The sequence below is a fragment of the Vidua macroura genome, chromosome 10 (assembly GCF_024509145.1).
Source record: "Vidua macroura isolate BioBank_ID:100142 chromosome 10, ASM2450914v1, whole genome shotgun sequence".
Lineage (NCBI taxonomy): Eukaryota > Metazoa > Chordata > Aves > Passeriformes > Viduidae > Vidua > Vidua macroura.
The window spans coordinates 21672338-21693242 of NC_071580.1; the positions used below are offsets into that span (position 1 = coordinate 21672338).

At 49.8% G+C, this 20905-nt stretch overlaps 1 protein-coding gene across 1 annotated transcript; it reads right to left on the bottom strand.

The window, feature by feature from the left end:
* Positions 1-793: 793 nt before the first annotated feature.
* Positions 794-20244, bottom strand: ATG4B (autophagy related 4B cysteine peptidase). Its single transcript, XM_053986755.1, has 13 exons — positions 20184-20244; positions 14811-14909; positions 14302-14373; positions 12216-12314; positions 11703-11804; positions 11240-11312; positions 10840-10919; positions 7433-7629; positions 6386-6464; positions 5550-5695; positions 4868-4924; positions 4313-4406; positions 794-2488 (listed from the first exon to the last, which is right to left on the bottom strand). The coding sequence occupies exons 1-13, from the start codon at positions 20191-20193 to the stop codon at positions 2415-2417; spliced, it is 1182 nt and encodes a 393-aa protein (XP_053842730.1). The 5' UTR covers positions 20194-20244; the 3' UTR covers positions 794-2414.
* Positions 20245-20905: the final 661 nt, after the last annotated feature.

Below are 20905 nucleotides of genomic sequence, written 5' to 3' on the forward strand. Positions count from 1 at the left end.
CTGCATGTTTGACTCACCTTCCAGTAGGGTAGACTGCTCTGATCTCCACAGACTAAATCCTCTCTAACTCAGAGAGAGGCAGACTGAACTGATTCAGGAGCAGGGAGAGGAAGCTAAATATTTAAAACAACATTGCTAATACAAGCATCAGCTACAATGGCAAAAGCTGCCCTCCACAGCTGCCCAGCACTTGGCAGCCAGACACTCCTGGTGAAGGAGGTGAGCCCCTGCAATGCTGCATCAGGCCCTGACAGTAACACTGGGACAAGGCAACACACTGAAAAGCCAGAAATGCCTGTTAAAGATCTAAGACAGCTGAGCTTAGCTCTGTTATTGGGGTTGTGTTAACACTCAGGTAAAATCTTGTCTGGCAGAGCTGTCCTTAAACATAAAACCATGAATGTGAAATAAACAGTAGAATCACAGACTGATTTGGGTTGGAAAGGGATCTTAAAGATCCTCTTTTTCCATGGTCAGGGACACCTTCCACTAGACCAGGTTGCTCCAAGCCCTGTCCAACCTGGCCTTGGACACTTCAGGGATGGGGCAGCCACAGCTTCTCTGGGCAACCTGTGCCAGGGCCTCCTCCTGCTCTGAAGAATTTATTCCCAGTATCCCATCTAACCCTGCCCTCTGGCAGTGGGAAGCCATTCATCCTCGTCCTGTCCCTCCAGGCCCTTGTTCAAAGTCCTTCTCCAGCTCCCTTGGAGCCCCTCTCCACACTGGACTCTCCTGGTGTACTGCATACTACCCACCACTGCTTTCAACATGTGCAAGGACATCAGGACAGGCAAAGATTTTAGATCTGTTTATTCAGATAGAAATTGAAAGCAGATGAATGGAGCACAGCCCCACTTCCTCTGCTGCCTCTTCCCCTGACTACAAGAGAGAAGAGGAGAAGCAGGCAGAAAGCAGCAAATAATAATTTAGTGACAGAAGCATTGTGGTTCCCAGTTCAAACCTCTGCTTTTGGGTATCACAGGGACAGAGCATCAGTAGGTCAGTCACGGGGAAAACAGGTCATTTCTAGCCTGGTGGCACCACCCTTGGGCACACCACCATCATCTGACAGGTTCCAAACCTGAATGCACAAACCAAGGCCTTGTAAACAGGGTTGAAGTGTGCAGCACACACCAAGGAAACCATGGCAGCACTTCCCTAGCAGTGTGCATGGAGACAGCTCTCCTCCACGGTTTACCTTTCTTTGTGGAGAAGGGCCCCAGGCAGAGCTACCAGCTTAAAGTAGCTAAAATTTCCAGTATATTTGGACCTTCTCAAGGCACTCTGCCCTTCTTGGGATGGTCACCTGATGGGTTTCTCCAGGTTAGCTCCTAGAGCACCTCTGGGCACACTCAACAGGGAGGGGAGCTGGCAGAGGCAAGGTACCAACACAGCTCAGAAACCTCCTTGACCTTCAGGCACCTCTTCTGCTTTGGAAAGGGAATGTTTGACAAGAGTAGCTGGAGGAAGCACTGACCAACCCACCCAGGGCACCTCAAGAGGTTTTACAGCTTGGGTTTTTGGCAGCACATCACTCCCTAGTCACCATGCCAGCACACTGGTGGACAGGCAAAAGCCTGGAAGATGCCTGGCAGCTCTCTGCTGCCTTGTTTCAGCTCTCTCAGCTCTGGACTCTTTTTTTCCCAGGGCTGTGGAATTCAGTTTTCTGTTCAAACCAGCTTTCCTGAAGGTACTTGCAGTAGACTATTCCACTGTAGAAGCACATGGATTGACTCACTGAGCAACAGCACACCACTGCTCCACACTTCACTTATTGAATTCCCATTCACTTAGAAATTCCCTCAACTCCCTTTCTATAGGTTGTGGACAGGAGAGGTAGCGCTGAGTGTCCTGCAGAGCATGAACAGGAGTTGTACCATAGGGACCTGCACTCCGGAGGCTTCACAGCTGTCTGTGGGACGTGGCTGCTGTTCCCTGGCATTGTGAGCTGCAGTCCAGGTTGGCCAGTGAGAAGGGAAGCTGCTAAAAGCATTAACTGGACCTTTCTCCTGCTAAATGATGGGTGGGCTCTACTTAAGCTTCAGAGGGGAGTCCCCATGGAAGGATTCAGCGCTCTAACGATTTCCGTGCCTCCCCCGGAAGGCCCAGCTGACCTGCTGATGTAACAGATAGGCTTTGAACTACTAAGCACCACTGCATCCACTTCCAGCAACTGTTTGCTGCTGAGCAATTCCAACTGCAGCCAGTAAGGCTGTAACACCCTCAGGGTTCTTCATCCCACTGCAGACACTGCACGCTCTGCTCCGAGGCTGCACGGAATGCCAGGATGGACGGGAGGCAGGGATGGCAGCAAGCGCCTATGAAAACCGGTAGCCCCAGGCTCTCGAAGGAGCTTCCCTCCCCCCTTCTCCCCACACATACACAAATTTGCAGAGTCAGTTTCCTATTTGTTTTCAAAGGGACAGGATTTCAAAGTCTTCATCTTCCGAGTCAAAGAACCTTTCCAATCTGTCGGCATCAGAGGAGTCTGGAAGAGAAGAAGAAGCACAGACCGTGACTGTCAGTGAGACCAGCAGCTGGAGGGCATCACAATTTGAGTGCCAAGTGCCTACAAGTTCTAAAACTCAGTGACAAACCTGAGTGAGGGCTCTGAGGAGGATAAGAACATGTCAGTGGTATGGAAAATGCCTTGGAGAGAATTACATGGAGCACAGAAGCACATAATCTTTTACAGATCCAAACACATTTCTGCTGCCACTGTTTTGTACAGCCTTCCTGTGCCCCAGTTCTGCATTAGCAGGAGACTGTTCTGCCTTGAGAGGCTCAAAACAGGAGAACTTGCCCAGGTCTGGACCAATACCAGTGAAGATTCCTGTCCCAGTTAAGAGATACATTTACCCCTATGTGTTAGAGAATCGTTTCTGCTATAGTTGATTTTGGTTCAACTGTTAGGAAATGTAATTACAACATGCACTCTCCTAAAAGCAATTGGTACAGTTCACTTTGTGAGGAAAACTAATGTTAATTGATCCCACTTCTCTACCCTTCCAACTATATGGTGAAGAAAGAGGTCACACTTAAAGGGGAAGGAAGCAACTTTAGCACAGGGGGAAGGAGGAACCTTTATTAGTTCAGGCTGGACAGTTACAGAATCCCAGAATGGTTTGGGCTGGAGAGGACCTTAAAGATCATCCAAGTCCTGCCCCCTGCCATGGGCAGAGACACCTTCCACTATCCCAAGGAGGTCCAAGCCCTGTTCAACCTGGCCTTTGACACTTCTAGGGATGGGGCAGCCACAGCTTCTCTGAGCAACCTGTGTCAGGGCCTCACCTCCCTCACAGGGAGAAATTCCTTCCCAATATCCCATCTAAGCCTGCCCTCTGGCAGTGGGAAGCCATTCCCACTCGTCCTGTCACTGTGCCCTCTCCAGCTTTCTTGGAACCCCTTTAGGCCCTGAAAGGGACTCAAAGTTCAATTACTCATTCTAGTGAGAGACACAACTAACAGAAGTGAATGGTGGCCTTGGCAGATGGGAGAGGCTCTACAAGCCAGGGAAGAGGGAGAAGGACAAGTAGTCCATTACAAAAACATACTTAAGAGTAGGAAAGACAACATTAGGGACAACTTAAGACAGGCAAGGATCAATTGACAGTTTAAGGGAATTGAGCATGGTTAACAGCAAAGGACGGTGTGATAATGAAAGTTTTTAAGGAAGGATGGCAGGGAGAGAGAGACCAGAAGTGCAGGGTGCAGGTTGCCAGGAGGCCTTCCCATGCCTGGTGACAGGATAGGCTTGCCCATACACACTCACTACTCTTGGCAGAAGCAGCCAATGGCTTTATCTCCTGCAATGTTTGCTCATGTCTTTAATGTGATAAGCAAAGCCTGACAGGCAAGGTTAGGGCCCAGCACTTGTCCTTTTTCCCACTGGTAATGGTACATGCCAAGAAGGAGTGCCTTATGCTGGAACTAAGTGTGACCAGCCCTGTCTTGGAGCATTTTCATTACCTACAAACTCGGTTTTCAGCCTTTTCACTGGACGCTTTTGATTCCTCCAAGCATCCCATCAGAAACCACAGAGTCACCCTGCCATGACAGCGTGTGAGCTTGGTTGTTTTTCTGCTCAGTCACCATCACCATTCACAGATTATTCTAAAAATCACCCTGAGACACTGTGGGATCTGCAAACCACTACTGAAAGCTGAAGAACTACATCAATTGACCCAAGAACTCCAGCTTAAATTCCAAGTGGAACAGGAACATACTAGAAGTCATCATGTAATTCCTCATGATTTCCAGAAAGCCAAAGGGATGGGCTCACCCTCAGCTCTCCCTCCCTGTGTGGCCTCACCTGGTGTGAGATTCAGGACGTCGGGGTTGGAGAAGTGTGAGGGCTGGCGTTCCACCAGCTCGAACATGGGCAGCGCTCCTCTGACCAGGGACAGCTGTGGAGACAGAGCAGAGCCATGAGAACCAACAGCTCTGCACTGCTGGTGCACTGCAGGGGTAATAACGATCTGTTGGGACTTCACTGTAGCTGGGAAAATGTTTTTCAAAGCTTCTGATCACATCATCAACAGGATTTCAGAGCTATGCTCCTTTAGGTAGTTTAATACGCTTAAAATGAGGTCATGCTGCTGCTACATGGTCTCTATGCAGTGGTTTGGAAACAAATCAATACCTGATATTCCTTTCCAAGGGACACAGAATCAGAAAGAGGGAGAGAGAGGGAAATTGGACAATAACACCAAGATCTTCAAGTCCAACCATTCCCCCAGCACTGCCAATATTACCACATGTTCCCAAGTGCACATCCACATGCCTTTTGAACACTTCCCAGGATGGGGACTCCACCACTTCCCTGGGCAGCCTGTTCCAATGTCTGACCAGATCTATAAATACAAACCTTTTTGATTTGCTGACACCAGTCATTAAAGTCTGCCTCTGTGTTGCAGAAAAAGCCCTGAAAAAAAAAAAAAAAAAAGGAAGAAAAAGACTTTATCTTTCTATATTTTAGATTGATCATTTCAGACTTAAGGCCCTGTGTAAACACCGAGTACCACGATCAGGACTGGGAGCAGTTACTACTCCTGACTACCTTGCTTTAAAAATGTGCCTCACACTGCCCTGTTAAACTGAACACTCCACAAAGGCTTGATGTGACCAGGCTATCCAAGTGCAGGAATCATCAATATTTTCTTTACTGCGGAAGGAAAATGAGGAGGAACAAAGGAAACAAAGAGCAGGCATCTCAGGTTCAACAGAAAACAAGCCATGGTGCATCATCATATGGATTCAGGAATGGATTCAGATCTGCCCATCAATCCAAATCAAAGCCCAAACTAAACCCCAGAGAATGACACTGCCCCATGAGGGATGGTCTTTAACTGCCATGCAAGGGGGACTTCCCTGAGTTAAGCACTCTCTGTGAGGAGCTGCTTTACCAGCGTCACCAAAACCCAGGGCAGCACTTTCCCAGAGCACAGCACCACAGAGTAGCCAGCCCAACACCACTGCCTCTCCCTGTGGAGCAGGGGGAGCCCAGCAGTGCCCCTGGGGTGCCGGGGAGCAGGAGGAACAGGACGCACCACGGCAATGGAGGGGTCGAGCTCGGCGATGCTCATCCTGCACGGAGGGTGCTGGCAGTGGAAGCTCTCGTCGGGGAGGCAGCCGCTGTCACTGGGCTCCACCGCCGGCTGCGTGGTGTGGGGGTCCAGGTAAATGAGCTCCTCACCTGGGCACACAGGCAAGGACACATCAACAGGAAGAGCTATGCCACAAGTTGAGGAGTGCTGAGATAGGAGGAGGAGGAAGAGCAACGGCAGAGCCAGCTCTCATAACCACACAGAGGAATCCACATTCCAGGGACATCTTGCTTTCAGCCACTTCCCCAAATGCTTCTCAGCCAGGCACAGCTGCCAGCACAACCACAGTGGCCACTCCACTGTGACGCCCTGGGATTGAGGCACAGGCACTATTTGGGTATTGTTCCTGCTCATCCCTTCCTGGGTGAGCTCAAATAGACCCCAGAAATCTAAAGCACAAATAACCTGAGGTTTCTGGCAGAGAGGAAACAAGAGGGAAGGAGGAGGGTAATAGGAGTTTGTAGGGTTAGAGGAACACCTAAAGAACAGTTAAATCCAGCCAAGCTGCAGAGGGAGGTCAGCTCTGAATGCAGGAAGCAGGCTCTATGCACTCCACAGACCAGATTTTGTGTTATGCAGTGGAAGTTTATGGCCACCGTTCAAATCTATATCACTCAGGTGAGAGATTTAGCCCACAGCAGCCTTCCACGCTTCCAGCAGGAAAGGAGAACCCTGCAGCATGCACCACAGGCTAAGGAGGAGAGCTGTGCCACCCCACAAGCATGTTTTAGCCAGGGGGAGATTCTTTGGACAGTCTTTGCAGTCCTCTGGGCACTCACCTACATAGCCAATGAAGTAGTGAGCACTGTTTGGCTTCCCTCCGATCACTCCCAGGGACTGGGGCATCATGAAGCAGTGCTGGAAAAGCAACACAGAAAACACACAGCTGACAGACAGTGAAACAGCAGGTGGCAACACAGGCAAACATCCAAAAATGCAGTGGGAAAGATGGACAGGGACATAGAAAATCAGCAACTACCAGCAAAACCAGCCATTTCTGGAAAAAATCTCCATCAGGCTGCAACACAGAGCTTTCAAAGAGCATGGAAGCAGCTCAAAAACACTTTTAACTGCAGACAGGAGTAGACAGGTGGACCAAATGAAAGAAGCTGCACTACTCCAGGACTTGGTATGGGCAAGTCCTGGCTCTGCTGCAATCAGTGGCAAGATCCCTGGAGCTGTCATCAGGTTGCAACAGTGCTCTCAGGAGGGAACAATCATTCAGGAAACAGTTTAAGTTCCTATCCACCTGGAGCAGCTGAACATGATCTGAGTTAAGGGAAGTAACCTCCCACAAATCTGAATCTGGAGGTTTCTTACCCAAGTTCAGAGCTTGCTAGCATTGTGCTCCCTGTCTTGTGTACACCCTAAATTCTGCAGCTTCTCAATACTCCAACCTGCAACCACCTGACAGCTCTTAGCCTCAGTCTGCAGCACAAACTTCAGCATCCAAGCCACGGGGAGTGTGCAACACTGTATTAATTAACACTCAGGCTACCACCAAGGGTATAGCTGGGCTGAACAAAGGCTTCAGCAGGTTGATACCATCTGCACACAAAGAGAGGCTGAGATCTAAGCTGTGAAGTAAGATCCTCAAAAGGAAAAAAAAAAAAAAAAACATACCAAAAACAACCCAACCAGAAAAGGCCCAACCCCTCAAGTCCCCCATTTTCCTGACTACAGCTTTCAAGAACCTATATCCTGACCTCTGACAAGGACTGTCTCTGAACACATTTTTCTTTTGCAATGACTTCTGAGTAATTACTTAATTCACAACAGGATCCTTAAGCATCACCCCAGCAGAAATTCAGCTCCAGATTCCCTACCTTTAGTGTTTCAATATAGGCTTCATTGATCTCTGTGAGCCCGAGGCGGAGAGGTATCAGCAGCACCAGTGGTTTCCACAGGGCAAGCCTCTCTCTGAGCCCCACGTCCTCTGGGCAGCCATTGTAGAGCACATCTGACTCCAGGGCAGGGCATGCTGCAGCTCCAGCACATGGCACATTGGACTGGCACAGCCTCCCTATGGAAAGGGAACAGGAGCACAAAGCATCAGGACTCTGTTCCCAGACCTTCAGCCATTCCTCTGATCAACAACTGCTCTTTACCAGAAGCCTACAGCATTTAAACCCAAGAGGAGCTTGAAGAGGTTGAGTGCTGGGGCTGTGTGATGTGTGTGCAGGGCCTCAGCTGAGCTCACACCAAGCCACAGCAGCTTGTACCACAGCAAAAATGCAAATTCTTCCAGAAAGGTGAACAACCACTTCTGCCAACAAAGCTGGAGGGATTGATTAGCAGGTCAGACAGCTGTCCTGAAATCATAAAGCTTGTAAGCAGAAAGAGGAAAATTCTGGAGTGTCCAACTCCAGAGGAGCTCATGAATGAACTGAGGACAGCATTATGAGTTAACGTAGGAAATATTTACCTCTAATTAAGTGCTGCAGCAAGATACAAACATGGTATCTGTCTAGAGTAGTTATAACTTTCCTAAAGGTCACAAAAAGCTTCATAAATTTTCTTGGAGATCATTCACAAGCTACTTTACAGACCTAAAGCAGTATGGTCATTAAACTCTGCAATTTCAGCATGAGCTCTGCCTCTAAGATATGGGACAGCAGAACTCCTCAGGGCATACACATGACATAAGCATTCTGCATCCTCATCCTAAAGGCTTGACAAATACACAGCTAGGCTGTAATGCACCCAGGTTATGTAAATTCTGCTCCAGAAACAACTCCAAGCCTACCTGTCTCACTGGCCAATTTAATTACTTGCTGGGTGTGTGAAAAAAAAAACCCAACCCAAACCCCAAGGAAACCCACAGCATGATTAAAGAATCATGAAGCCAAGGCAGTTGGATTGAATGCCAGAGGCTCATTTAATTTATTCCCAGCTTAGACTGAATGCCAGGACACTCTAGCAGGTAGGACGTGATGTAAACAAACACCTTAATCACCAGCCATTTGCCATTTCAGCTGGGTATTTCTTCACTACTGACAGCTTCAAACCCAGCTGAATGAGGACAGTATTACACCCAAATTCAGAAGAAATAGGACTTTGATCTAAAGTCTCAGGAGGAGAGACAACCTGCACCGCAATGTTTGCAGTTCCTCCCTGTACTGTTCCTCAAGAAGGGAGAAGGTGTATGTGTGCATCTGATGCACAGACATAGTTACCAGAGGTTCTGAGGAAACTCAAAGTCATTATTTGTAGCCATTTCTCCTGTTAAAGCAGGCTTTTTGTTGCAGTAGCCTGCCTGTCCAGATGATCTGAAATCAGCTGCCAAGCCAGGGTTGTTGCTGAAGGGGGTGTCACTGCAGGTTTCCTCATCAGGAAAAGCACGGGGCAATCCTTCACTGTGTATGAACATATTTACCTGCAGTTTGAGCAGCAGAGAGCTTGGCACAGGCTAAATTCACCTTAATATCTGGCAGGCTTTGCAGTTCTGTGGTGCCACAGCAGAGCAGAACCTGCCTAAAGCTTCCCAGCTGGATCCCAACCACTTACTGCAAACCTATTCCAACAGATCTGACACGACACCTCTCCTGCTGCAGCTGCTGCTGGCAGGTACTGGCTTTAACTGTCTTGGATTTTCACCACCTTTGTGAGTCTCCTCCAGCTCAGGTCTAGCTCAGATGCCCTTTCTCATAGAACACTGACACAGAAGGGAGAAAGATTTATGTTTCTTCACTGCTGTAACAAAAGGCATTTCCTGTGAACCTCTGGCTGAACCCTATCAGTGACAGAATTAACAGATGTATGAAACAACATTACTTTTATCCACAATGTTTGGGGCACAAGGTATCAAACACAAACCTACAGACATGTAACACATCAGACCCACTCACACAGTGACTTTCAGGCCCTGAACAGGCACATTATGATCCACATTTGAGCAAAACAAGCACACACATCCCAGCCCATGACAAGTTGTATGGACATGTCACTTGAAGCAGCACCAGTGCTGAACAGCCAGTGCCACACAAACAGAGCCTGCAGCACACCTAAGCCTCGTAGCCAGCATGCTTCAGCTCTAGGAGTGATATTTGCAGGTTGAAAGTGAAAGATAATCCAATTTCTGTTTTAAAACTGGCCTTTGTTTAAGCCAAGGGCATCAGCACACGCCTTCAGCTAAGGTTAGGCACACACTTCTCTGTCAGGCCCAACTAAACCTACCTGACAAGAGATGTGACAAAGTGACTGTCTTGCACTCCAGGCAAAAATTGCCTGGCTATTGATCTTGGCCCTGTGGTAGCCAAGCCAGCCTAAATGGTGCTTGCCACCATCTCACCTGTAACCCTACACCAGCTGTTTGAGAGCACTGCCCTGGCAGAAACACTGCAAGGTTTGTGCTGGGTGGGCTCATTGCCTCAGGTATTAGCCTTAAGCAAGCCATGAGAAGGCTGCTGAGGCCAGGACCATGCAGGGCTGCAGCAACCAGCAGTGCAGGTGCTCTGCTTTGTAGCTTTGGTTACTGCACTGCTGCAGCCAGAGCAGGCAGGTTCAGGATGGGCAAGAAGAGCTGATCAGCCTCCAGAGCCAGCCTGGGGGCAGGATGCCCCAAAAAACGAAGAAGGAAAAAAGAAGAAACCACCAGTGAATATTCCTGAAAATTATGAGAGTGGTGGATTCCCTTGTTATCCTCTTCCCCTGCCAATTTTGACCCTTTTCCTCTTCAGATCTGCTCTGGCTTTCTTACTCTGTCCAATAGCATAGCAGAACCTGCCCTACCAATTATGTCACAGCCATTTACTGCTTGCTCCTTGTGGCCATAAACAAGTCTGACACTGCCTACCAAGCCGCTCCCATATGTTGTCTGAAGGTCAGCAAACCTTCTTTCCAGGCCCAGAGGCATCACCAGATGAAATGAAAGTCAAGCAAGACCCTTCCTTGCCCTAGAATAGCAATTCTCACCTTGTTTTGCACATCTGGACACAGCTTTCACAGATCATGAGTGCTGGAAGGGACCATAAAGCTCATCCTGTTCCACTCCCTGCCATGGGCAGGGACACCTTCCACTATCCCAGGTTGCTCCAATACCCGTCCAACCTGGCCTTGGACATTTCCAGGGGTGGGGCAGCCACAGCTTCTCTGGGCACCCTGTGCCAGGGCCTCACCATTCTCACAGGGAACAAAGACAGAACATGGACTTCATGTTTGTTGTGCTCTCCAGCTTTTTTCTGGGCTCTTGCTGCCCAGGATATACCATGTTCTAGCACCACGTGACACTTACGGATTTCTTCCATCACCACTGTGTTGTCCATGGCTATGTGTACTGCCAGGGAACTCCACGTATCAAAAGTTGCAAGTTTTCTAGAGGAAAATTAAAAACAAATAAGTAATGAAGGATGGCTACAACTACAAGGCAGAGATGGTGGTGTATCAGAGGAGAAAATGGATTAGGTGAGCCTGGTGTTATCAGTTATGCTGTGCAATGTGCTTTGACCTGGGAAAGCTGCTGTTAGGCAATTCCAGCCTATTCCAGGGACCTGCCTGCCCATCTACTGACATGAGGGGAGAATGTGAGAGGAGGGAGGGTGTTATTACAGGCAGAACCCTTTCAGCTCAGAGGTACCACACACCAACAGCCCCACTGCCTGATTCAGCAGAGAAAAGGAAAGGGCAGCACTTACTTGAGCACCTGTGCGACCGTGTTTGGTCCATACCACTGGCCTATGGATTTTCCCTCCCCGACTCCCATCTGGGCTGCATCACAACAAAAAACCAGAATAATGTAGTCAATAACTTCACCCACTTTCTAATCAGGTTTGTATTTAATAGGGAAGAATTCTCACTTGGAAACTTTATTGAATCAGCAGTATTTACTGTTTCATTGGGGTGAAAAGGACATCCTGAAGGACTGCAGAGCAAATCCTTTCTCTAAAATGCACCAGCACAGAAGTTCAAAGGGCAGTGTTGCTTCAGAAGAATCTTTACCCAGTGTTTGATCACTAGACCACCCCTGTGACCTGAGCTCTGTTCACCCCACAGGAAACACTGGAACAGGCTGCTTCTCTGATTTTTCAGGGAAGTTTGTATCAAGGTGAGAGCCTTCCTTAGCCCATTTGCCACAACTGAGCATTTCTTTCTTCTTACCTATCTGGTGAATGGAGTAGTAGCTGTCTTTTTTGTCAATGAAGGCATTAAGAACGTTGAAGTAATTATCCACCTGCCTCTTCCCTTTTATCCACCTCCAGTCTAGGACAGACAAGGGATATATGAAATAAACATGGCACTTATTAGCAACCAGAGGCTGCAAGCTGCAATTCTCTTGTTGTGTATTGACCAACTCAATTTTCACATTGTCATATTATTACTAAGTATCTGAGGCGTTCCCAACAGTAAAGGGGTAATTTTAAAATAACAGAAAACATTCTTACAGCTGGGATAAGATACCATCACCCACAGAAAAGCAAATAAACAAACATAAAATCAGAAAATCCAAATATCCCTGGAGATTTCCAAGTCCTGAACTTGAGAAGAGTGAAGAAAAAGTTACAGAACCCTCAGCAATTCCCAGCTGTGTCCTTGTTATCTCTGTTCTTCCAAGTGCTGCACCCCTGGGAGCACATGGCCCTGGAAGTCAGTGAGGGCTGTGCACTGGTTTACCTCTTCCCAAATGCCTGCAGACCAAGGCCTGAGCAAAGATCATCTGGCCACAGCGCAGCATGCAGCCCCAGCCCGTGTCAGAGGTGGGACCGGTTCCTCCTGGAAACAAGGACAGAAAATAAACAGGGAATGAATGGTGAGACAGTGCCAAGAGGGAGGAGAATGAATGGGCAGCAGGTTCACCAGGAGACAAGGCAGGGAATGAGGACTAGCTTAGCTCACACAGCCAAGGCTGAAAACCAAAAATGTGGTTATCGATGAGTAACTTAGTAGCATCCCCTAAAAACAAATAAATAAACTCCTCTAACACTAACTGAAAGGGGAAAAAAATTCCAAGGGAAATCCAAACAGCCCAAGAGAGAGCTGAATTTCTCAGGAGAGCAACAGCCATTGAGCCTGGCTGCAGACTCTTAGCCCAATTCAGACACATTCCTACACAAAGGTGTTTGTTAAAGATGAGACTTGTAATCGTCATCTTGAGAAGGCAACTCATCCTTCAGAACAAACCAGTCCCAGGGAATTCCCACATCAGAAGTGGCTACAAATAACATTTTGAAGTGAACAATGTAGTCAGACCAAAAAAACAAAGGCGTCAGCCAAGAAAAACCTACCCAAGCAGTGAAAAAGACATATCCTACATATTGCTGGAGAAAGCTGGATATCAGCTTATGCTGGAAAGCCTAAGACAAAGGACACAAGGCTAAAAGCATTTCCCTGACAGATCTTCCAAATGAAACTGCTGCTCCTCCACTGCAGCTCTGGCTCTTACTACAAATAACAGAGATCAAATGTTCAGTGTGATCACAGTAGGTAATCTGTGCCTGGGCACAGCTTCTGCTAGTCTTCGTAATGCTGCTTTCTTCTTTTGGTCCTAAACAGGGAGAAAAATCACCTGGAGAACTATTTAATCAGCTTCTCAATGGTCACCAGTTGTCTTCTATAATTTCACCAGTAATTCATAACACATCAAAATTCCAAAAGTGATAATGCTTTACAAAATTAGCCTCAGACAGTTCCCTAACCCTTACAATAATTAAGTGGGCTAGCACAGAGGGAAGGGATGAACAGTAACAGGGGTGACTGGGAGAAAAGATACTGAAAAATGTTTACTGTGTATGACACGCAGATCATATTTATGGTATAGATGGGAAATTACTCAGAAAATGGGGTCTGTCTTCACCCCACAGCCTCTAATGACTCACAAGGGAACCAAAATTGTGTCTGTGAGCCAGTTAAACATGTGCTAACCCTTTGTTCTCGAACATATGTTTAACTATGGTGCACAAACATGAATTTAAAGGGATTAAACTACATCAAAGATGTCTCAGAGCTTGTGAGGCAGAAGGCTTCCCAGCAGGGAAAGAACAGCACAAGCCAGAAGGACCAGTTAGGAAGAAGTCTCTTTTCCAAAGCTGAGCCATGTTCCTTTCCCACTGACTGCTGGGCGTGACAGTGACAGAAGGGGGACATGGGTAGGCCTTGGAGTCCCATTTACCTGCTCTTGGATCTCCTCTGATACACCTTGCACCCAGCACACAAACACAAACCCCAGAAGAGGCCATGCAGGGTATCTTAGGGAACCCAGACATCCTCCTTTGAGCTCACTGGGAAACATTCCCCTGTCACTACAGCTCCTGTGTGTAACACACACTTCAGACACATAACTCCCCCTAGACAAACAAAACCCCCACACAGAGCCTGGAGCAGATGCACAAAGGCAGCAATTTCTGTATCATTCTCTAGGTTTCATCATTTTAATCCACTTCAAGCCCAAGACCATAATTCAGTAATATTTCACACTAGACTGATGTAGGATGTGATGAAGTACAAAAATCCTCCCATGTTGCCTAAAAAAAGAGCAGACTTCCCAAACTGCTTCTTGTGTTCCTTTAAAAACCACTTCTATCCCTCCTACCCAAGGGGATGAGGAATTCTCATTATCAGGTAAACAAAAAGCCTGTCTAATCAATTGGATGAAGCACATTTCACACTCTTATGAATGGAAATGATGCCATGTTTGTTTTATTAGGGATAACTGGATTATAATAATTTCCAGGATGCCTTTAGACTCCTCCAGAGTACATACCAATAGCAGGGAAGTTCTTTCTGTAGGTGAACCAAAGCCGAGAGGTCACATCCAACAGGATCTCTTCCTTCTCTGGAAAGTGTTCAGCATGGAAAGGCACACACATGAGGGGGGCACCAAGACTGCTAAACCCACCTCCCACTCACCCTCCCAAGGAATTCTGCTCCTCACAGTCTGCAGGCCCAGAGATGCAGAGTCTGGCTGAGGAACAGAGCAGTACTGCTGTGCACAAAGTACTTCTTTTCCCCCTCAAAATAGCTGCCATCGACTCAAAGGCGCTATGGCCACAGGCAAATTATGAAGCAGCAAACCATCCTTCTGCCCCCTGTCTCCACCATCCTGCCCTCATGACATATCCCAACAACTCCCATATGCTAACTTTCTGCACAAAAATATTCCCGAGTCCACAGAAATGGCCAGAGAGACAGAAGCGTGGCAGCTAAAACCCAAGTGCAACACTAACAAAGTCCTCTGGAGCCTTAAAACATTGCACTGTGCACGCAAAATACCTGTAAAAACACTGTATTTCCGGCCAAGGATCCAAACGGGTTCTTTGGTCTCAGGGAAGTCTTCATACTCAAACCTGAGGGTGTCGTAGGTAAGAGTAGCTAGAAAGAGAAAGGAGAAATCACAAACCTTTGATAGCTTTTCCTTTTGTTTTCAAAACCAGACAAAGCTACAGAATCGGAGCTGCTGTGGTCCAGTGAGTCCCACCCACGCCCAAAGCCCCTGGGCTGGCAGGAAATGGTCCCAGTGCTCTGCACTCAGCTCTGGGAGGCACACAGGTGACCCAGCCCTGGCTCACTCCTGGCTGCTCCACAGGCAGAAAAGCAGCAAGAATTCCAGGTTAAGCCAGCTCCAGGTTCTGCCTGGGGCAGAAAACATCTAAAACTTCACCTGGCAGCTACACCATTTCCCAGAACAGGCACCGTTGTGCGCGACATCAACTACAGCATTGATACTGAGGGCCTCTTTCCATCAAGCAAAGTGGTTAAAATCCTCTTGCAGGGAACACAAATTTTGAGGGAAGAACATGCAAAGCACAGATCACCTTAAGGTGGAAGCTAAACCTTGCTCAGTCCCTCCTCAAGAGGCACCAAACCCAGCAGAAGCCTTTACAGGTGTCACCCCACAAAGTGAGGAAAACAGCTGTGAAGATGTGCTCATTCAAAGCTGACAGGCAGAACTTTTGTCTCTTTTACTGGCTCCCTTCACAGCATGGCATCCATCAGTGCCTAAAAGTCTATCCCCTTCCAGGACCAGGACAGAACAACCCAGCAGCCCAGGTTGCTCTTGGATCAGGACAGCTTCAGCTGTTGTGCACAGGGTACAAACAACAGGGAGGAAAAACCAGAGGAGGTGGATGAGCTGTGCTCCACTACATCTGTGTTTGGAAACATAGACTTTAAAGTAGTCTGGGAATTCTGGAAAAGACTCACATGATTTTACAGGTGCCAATTCTGTAACAAACCACCTCTACAATTTAAAGCAGAGCTAAGACTGACTGATCTGTAACTGTTAAAGTAGTGACTGAAAACATCTCTCACAGCAAATGCAATAAAATCTGTGGTAATGTGATGTGGGTTTAAAGCAGGACAAAGGAGTACATGGCCACAAGCTTCTGTCAGCCCAGTTCTCTGCAAAAGCCACCCCTCTCCATGGGGCACACCTCACTTTTGGCTTCTGCAGAGTAACCTGCTGCTACATGAGACACTTTGGCCTCCTGAAGTAGCTCAGCCTTCCAATGCAGGCTCCCTGACCTGGAATTATAATTCCAAATGTCCAAGAAAACATTCAAGCAGATACCATCACTAAGACCAACAAGCAGGAATCCCAGCAACAGAAATGATAACAGGCTCCTAAATCAAATTTTGCATCAGACTCTGCCTTAATTCCAGCCCACAAGACATAAAGCACGTTCCTTGTGTGAATTAGTCTTTAAGACTGTTCCAGGCACCTTTAGGATTGCACAGACCACATGTTCCCATTGCCACCCCATTATGTGACTCCTCATCAAGCTAAACAAAACAATTCTGCTTGCACAGAAATATCCCAACAAATTACTGTTGCAGTCTTCTCCTCTAACAAACTTCAGCAGGGAAATGAAGGATTTCTTTCCCATCTACTACCCAATCTTGAAAATGTCCAGATTTGAAAAGGTAACTGGCATGATCTTAACATAAATACTGGAGTTCTCAGGAAGGTTTTAAAGCCCCAAGGAATATTCTGTGGTTTAATTTGTCAGTTCCTAAGCCTGCCATGTATCCAACTCTCTGTCAGGAGTCTCAAATAGCTTAAAGAAAATGAGTGGAACAAGGGTGCTACCGAGGAACATCAAGCTATCCACAATTCCTCCTTCTCCTTCCCAGCAACATTCCCTGACCTGCTCAAATATCACAACCTCTGCACCTGCATAGTTTGCAGGGCACCAGGTCTTTAGCAAAGACAAGATTTGCAACTGGACACTTCACAGCAAGAATCAGCAGCTGGAAAGGGGCTGCTGGAGTCTTTCCCCCTTCACCAAAGCTCAGAGAGGAAGGGGTCAGCAGATAGAGGGGGATCTCCAGCTGGACCAGCCACATGTTCAGGGAATGCAGCACATGTGTCATGACACAGCACACTGGGGAGGAGAGTCCCAGGCTTGCAGCCCTTCAGCTGGATGCCCAACATCTGGCTCTGCACAAGGCCCTGGGTGTCCAGCTGTGCATCTCAAAGAGGTGGTCTGACATTCGTGTTGGGATTAGGGGGAGAAAATAATTGAAAAGGCACAACTACCAAATGCAGGAGTTCAGGTTTCCCCTTCACAGGGAAGAAAATTCAAGAGGTTGCTCCTAGTTAGTATCAAGGACATTATAATGGGAGCAGTAAACTCCTCACAAGGCTGGAGGTCACTGAGTGTTTCCTTTACAAGCCTCCACCTTCATATGTTCCAGCACTTTTCCAAAGTCCATCTATTGTGCTATTGCCCAGATGGGCTAAATGCCCAGTGGGACCCAAACAATTCAGGCAGGGCACAAAGAACATCACAGACTGTACAGGAGCCTTTCTTTCCTTCTTATAGCCAGAGATGAAGACAAGAAATACATCTGGAAATTCACCAAGCAGAAATCCTGTTTGAAGCTGCTCCTTTCAGAGCTGCAGAAGCTGGGTGAGATCAGCACATTTCTCAGGCAGTGCTCCAAAACTTCACCTTCAGAAAGCCCTCGGTCTATTTTAATTACCGACCTCTGAGCATCCAGGACAGTGGAGCAGCAGTTTCTGCAGAGGAGGATGTGCAGTCTCTGCACATCAAACACAACAGCTCCACTTCACACGGTTTTATAGTGAAAAAGCAGTGTCAGCCCTGCACAGCTCACCCTGAGAAAGGCACCCTCGCTTTCCAGGAGCCTTGCACACACTGGGAATGAGGGGAAGCTGGCTGGATTGCTGCCCCATGGGCACACCTTCCACGGGATCTGCAGAACACCTCATCCCAGAAAGCCTCAGCAGGAAAGGCAAAGCTTTGCACATGCCCCAGCAGAATGCCAGAATGGTTTGACCTGGAAGGAACCTTAAGGTTCATCTCATTCTACCCCCTGCCATGGGCAGAGACACCTTCCAATAGACCAGGGTGCTCCAAGCCCTGTCCAACCTGGCCTGGAACAATTCCAGGGATGGGGCAGCCACAGCTTCTCTGGGCAGCCTGTGCCAGGGCCTCACCACGCTCACAGGGAACAATTCCTTCCCAATATCCCATCCAACTCTGTCCTCTGGCAATGGGAAGCCATTCCCCCTTGTGCTGTCTCTCCAGGCCCTTGTCCAAAGTCCCTCTCCAGCTCTCCTGGAGCCCCTTTAGGCAGTGGAAGGGGCTTTAAGGTCTCCCCAGAGCCTTCCTCTTCTCCAGGTGACCACCTCCAGCTTTCCCAGCCTTCCCTCACAGGAGACATGCTCCATCACTTTGACACAAGAACAACTCTCTAAACACACAGGGTAGAAGGTGAAATTTTCTCTCCTTTCTCATAGCCTTAATCAGCACAATCAAACACTGGAGATAGAAACCTTGTCCCAACTTGCAGCAAACACACCCAGAGGCACAGCTGGGCGCTGGGAGCAGCCCCTGAGTGCTGCTGTCAGTTTGCAAACGTGCTGGAGGCCAGGCCAGCCTGTGAGGGATGCTAACTTCATCTTCCACACCACAACCAAAGCCATTTGTTTCCTCACCGACTCTGGGAAACAAGTAACAACAAGTGAAGGCTTGGGTGACTCAAACAGAAACATGGCAGGTGATTTTCCCAGCACCTTCAGTTCTGCTGCAGAACTTCTCACACAAAATACAGAAGCTGAGCTTTGGAGTGTGGCGCTGAAGGAAAGCCAGGCTTTGCCATACCTCCCTTCCCAAACTGGTCCTGAGGTTTCTCCATTCTCTGAAAAGGCCTGGCTCTCATGCCTTCCCAAATCCTTTAGACTCCAACTAAGGCCAGCACAAAAGGATCAGAAATGAGGTGGATGATCTCTCCTTTAGCTGATATAGGTACCTCACCCAAGGCACAGGAGGAACACAATTGGATGTGGAACATTTCAGATATAGTCAAAAAGAGAAGGTAAATTTACCACTTTGGTAAAACGCATTGCTGGAAAACACCAAGCAGCTCAAACCTTTACTTGTGGCCTTTGCAGAAGAAAGATTAAATCTTTTCTTTCCTCCAAGCTCCTTCAAACAAGACAAATCCTGATTATCCAAGCACCAACGAGGAGTTAAGAGACAGACAGTGAAGAAAGTCAGGCTACTGAAGGGTGGTGCTTTCTTGAAGGCCTGGAGCAAACAGTTCCAAGTTCTGCTGTCAGCTCCCGACCATCTCGGGAGCAGGGCTGGACACGAAGGGGCTTTGAGCCCAGAGATTCTCCTCCTCCTCCTCTCACGGAGGAGATCCAGCCCCACCATCCACCACAGCAAAGCTTTCCTTTCCTCTCACACCAAGGGGAAGCAAACACATCTCCCGGATCAGGAGGGCAGGTTCACTCAGCGGAGCGCGTCCCCTCCAGGTGTGACACCGGATCCGGCAGAGCCGGGACGCTCTCAGCCTGACCACGCCGCCAACAACTGCGGCACGAAGGCCGAAACGAGTCAGGACAGCCCTGAGGAGGGACAGGAGAGAGGGATCCCGGCACACCGTGCTCGGTGATGCGGAGGAGGAGCCCACGGCGCACAGGGAAGCGTTTGTTGTTGTGGAACAACACTTATCTCTGCGGAGGGGGTGGAAGCCGCTACTACGCTAAGGCTGGAGGGAAGCGGGTCCCAACACAAGTGCCAAACACTTATTTTTACTTTACCCCGCACGAAACCTAAATCTCTACCACAAGCAGCTTTGCTAGAGCTCTCTGTGAGGGTGATGAGTGGCTGAGGCGCCTTCTTACCTCCCGAGGACACCTTCTCACCCCTCCAAAGTCACCCTCTTACCCCCAAGCTGCCTTCTCGCCCCTGGAGCCCTCATGGGGAGCGGGGCACAGCGACACCAGCCCTATCACCGCTCCCCGCTCCGGTTCCCCCCCGGGCTGACCCGAGCCGGCGGCAGAGCCCCGAGCTTTCGAGGAACGACGGCAGCAGCGGGGCTGGGGAGGGCAGGAGGGACTCGCCGCCGGGCTCCTGCCGGCGCCGGCCCACCCCGGCGGCCACGCAGCCACCGCCTTCCCCTTCGCCCCACCAGGGGGGCGGCCGGGCCCCGGAGGGCCGCGGCTCCCAGGGCCGTGCCCAGGGCGGAAAGCGGCGCCTTCCCCGCCGCCCGTCGGGGAAGGCCGCGCCGGGGAGCCGCGGGACTCGAGCGGCCGCCGGGTTGGGTCGGGCCGGGGAGCCCCGAGGAGAAGCGCGGCCGCCGCGCCGCGGGCAGGGCCCGCCCGGGACCCACCTGCGTCCATGGCGGCCCCGCCGAGGCTGCGGCCGCCGCCGACTCTCACGCCCGGCGCGGCCCCGCGCGACTGCTGTCGCGACGCGCCGCTCCCGGCCAATGCGAGCGCCGCTCGCAGCCGGCCCCCGCGCCGATTGGCTGTCGGTGGTTTCGTCACAGCTCGGCGCCACGCACCGCTGTCTGCGGACAGGGAGCTGCCATGTTGCCGTACGGAGAAGCAAAGCGGAGCGCGGGGCGGCAGCGGGCCGGCGGTGGGGCCGCGGCTGGGGCTAGAGGGCGGCGCGGAGTGTGAAGGCTCCGCTCCTTGCGCAGAGCGCCGACGGGCGCGTCCCGCGACAGGTATACTTAGGAATGATGTGTTACATGGGCGCCGCCATCGTGCGGTACGGAGCCGACCCAGCCCCGCCCCTCTGTTCCCTGTGAGAGTAACCCCCTCCACCATGCCCGCCCCACTCGGAGATGCCTTTCAGGGCTCGGCCGCCACGGACCGAGCGGCTCGTCGGGAGGCGGACGCCCAGCTGCGCTGGCGAGGCAAGCGAGAGGCGCAGGGAGAGAGCCCCCCCTTCCCCACCTGCCCCGCGCCGTACAGCTGCACCCCGACCAAAATGGCGGCGGCCATGTGGCGGCCGCCATGTTGTGCCGTACAGAAACCCCTTCCCCACCGGCGAGGGGCGCCGGGGTGACCCGGCTCCGCCATCTTGCCGTACGGCGGCGCGGCGGGG

What these genes read in the sequence shown, in the direction of transcription:
- ATG4B (XM_053986755.1), bottom strand. An exon ending in AAAGAACTTCCCTGCTATTG is followed by an intron (nt 12,315 to 14,301) that starts GTATGTACTCTG and finishes CCTTGTTTCCAG; the next exon opens with GAGGAACCGGTCCCACCTCT. An exon ending in ACGGTCGCACAGGTGCTCAA is followed by an intron (nt 10,920 to 11,239) that starts GTAAGTGCTGCC and finishes ATTTTCCTCTAG; the next exon opens with AAAACTTGCAACTTTTGATA.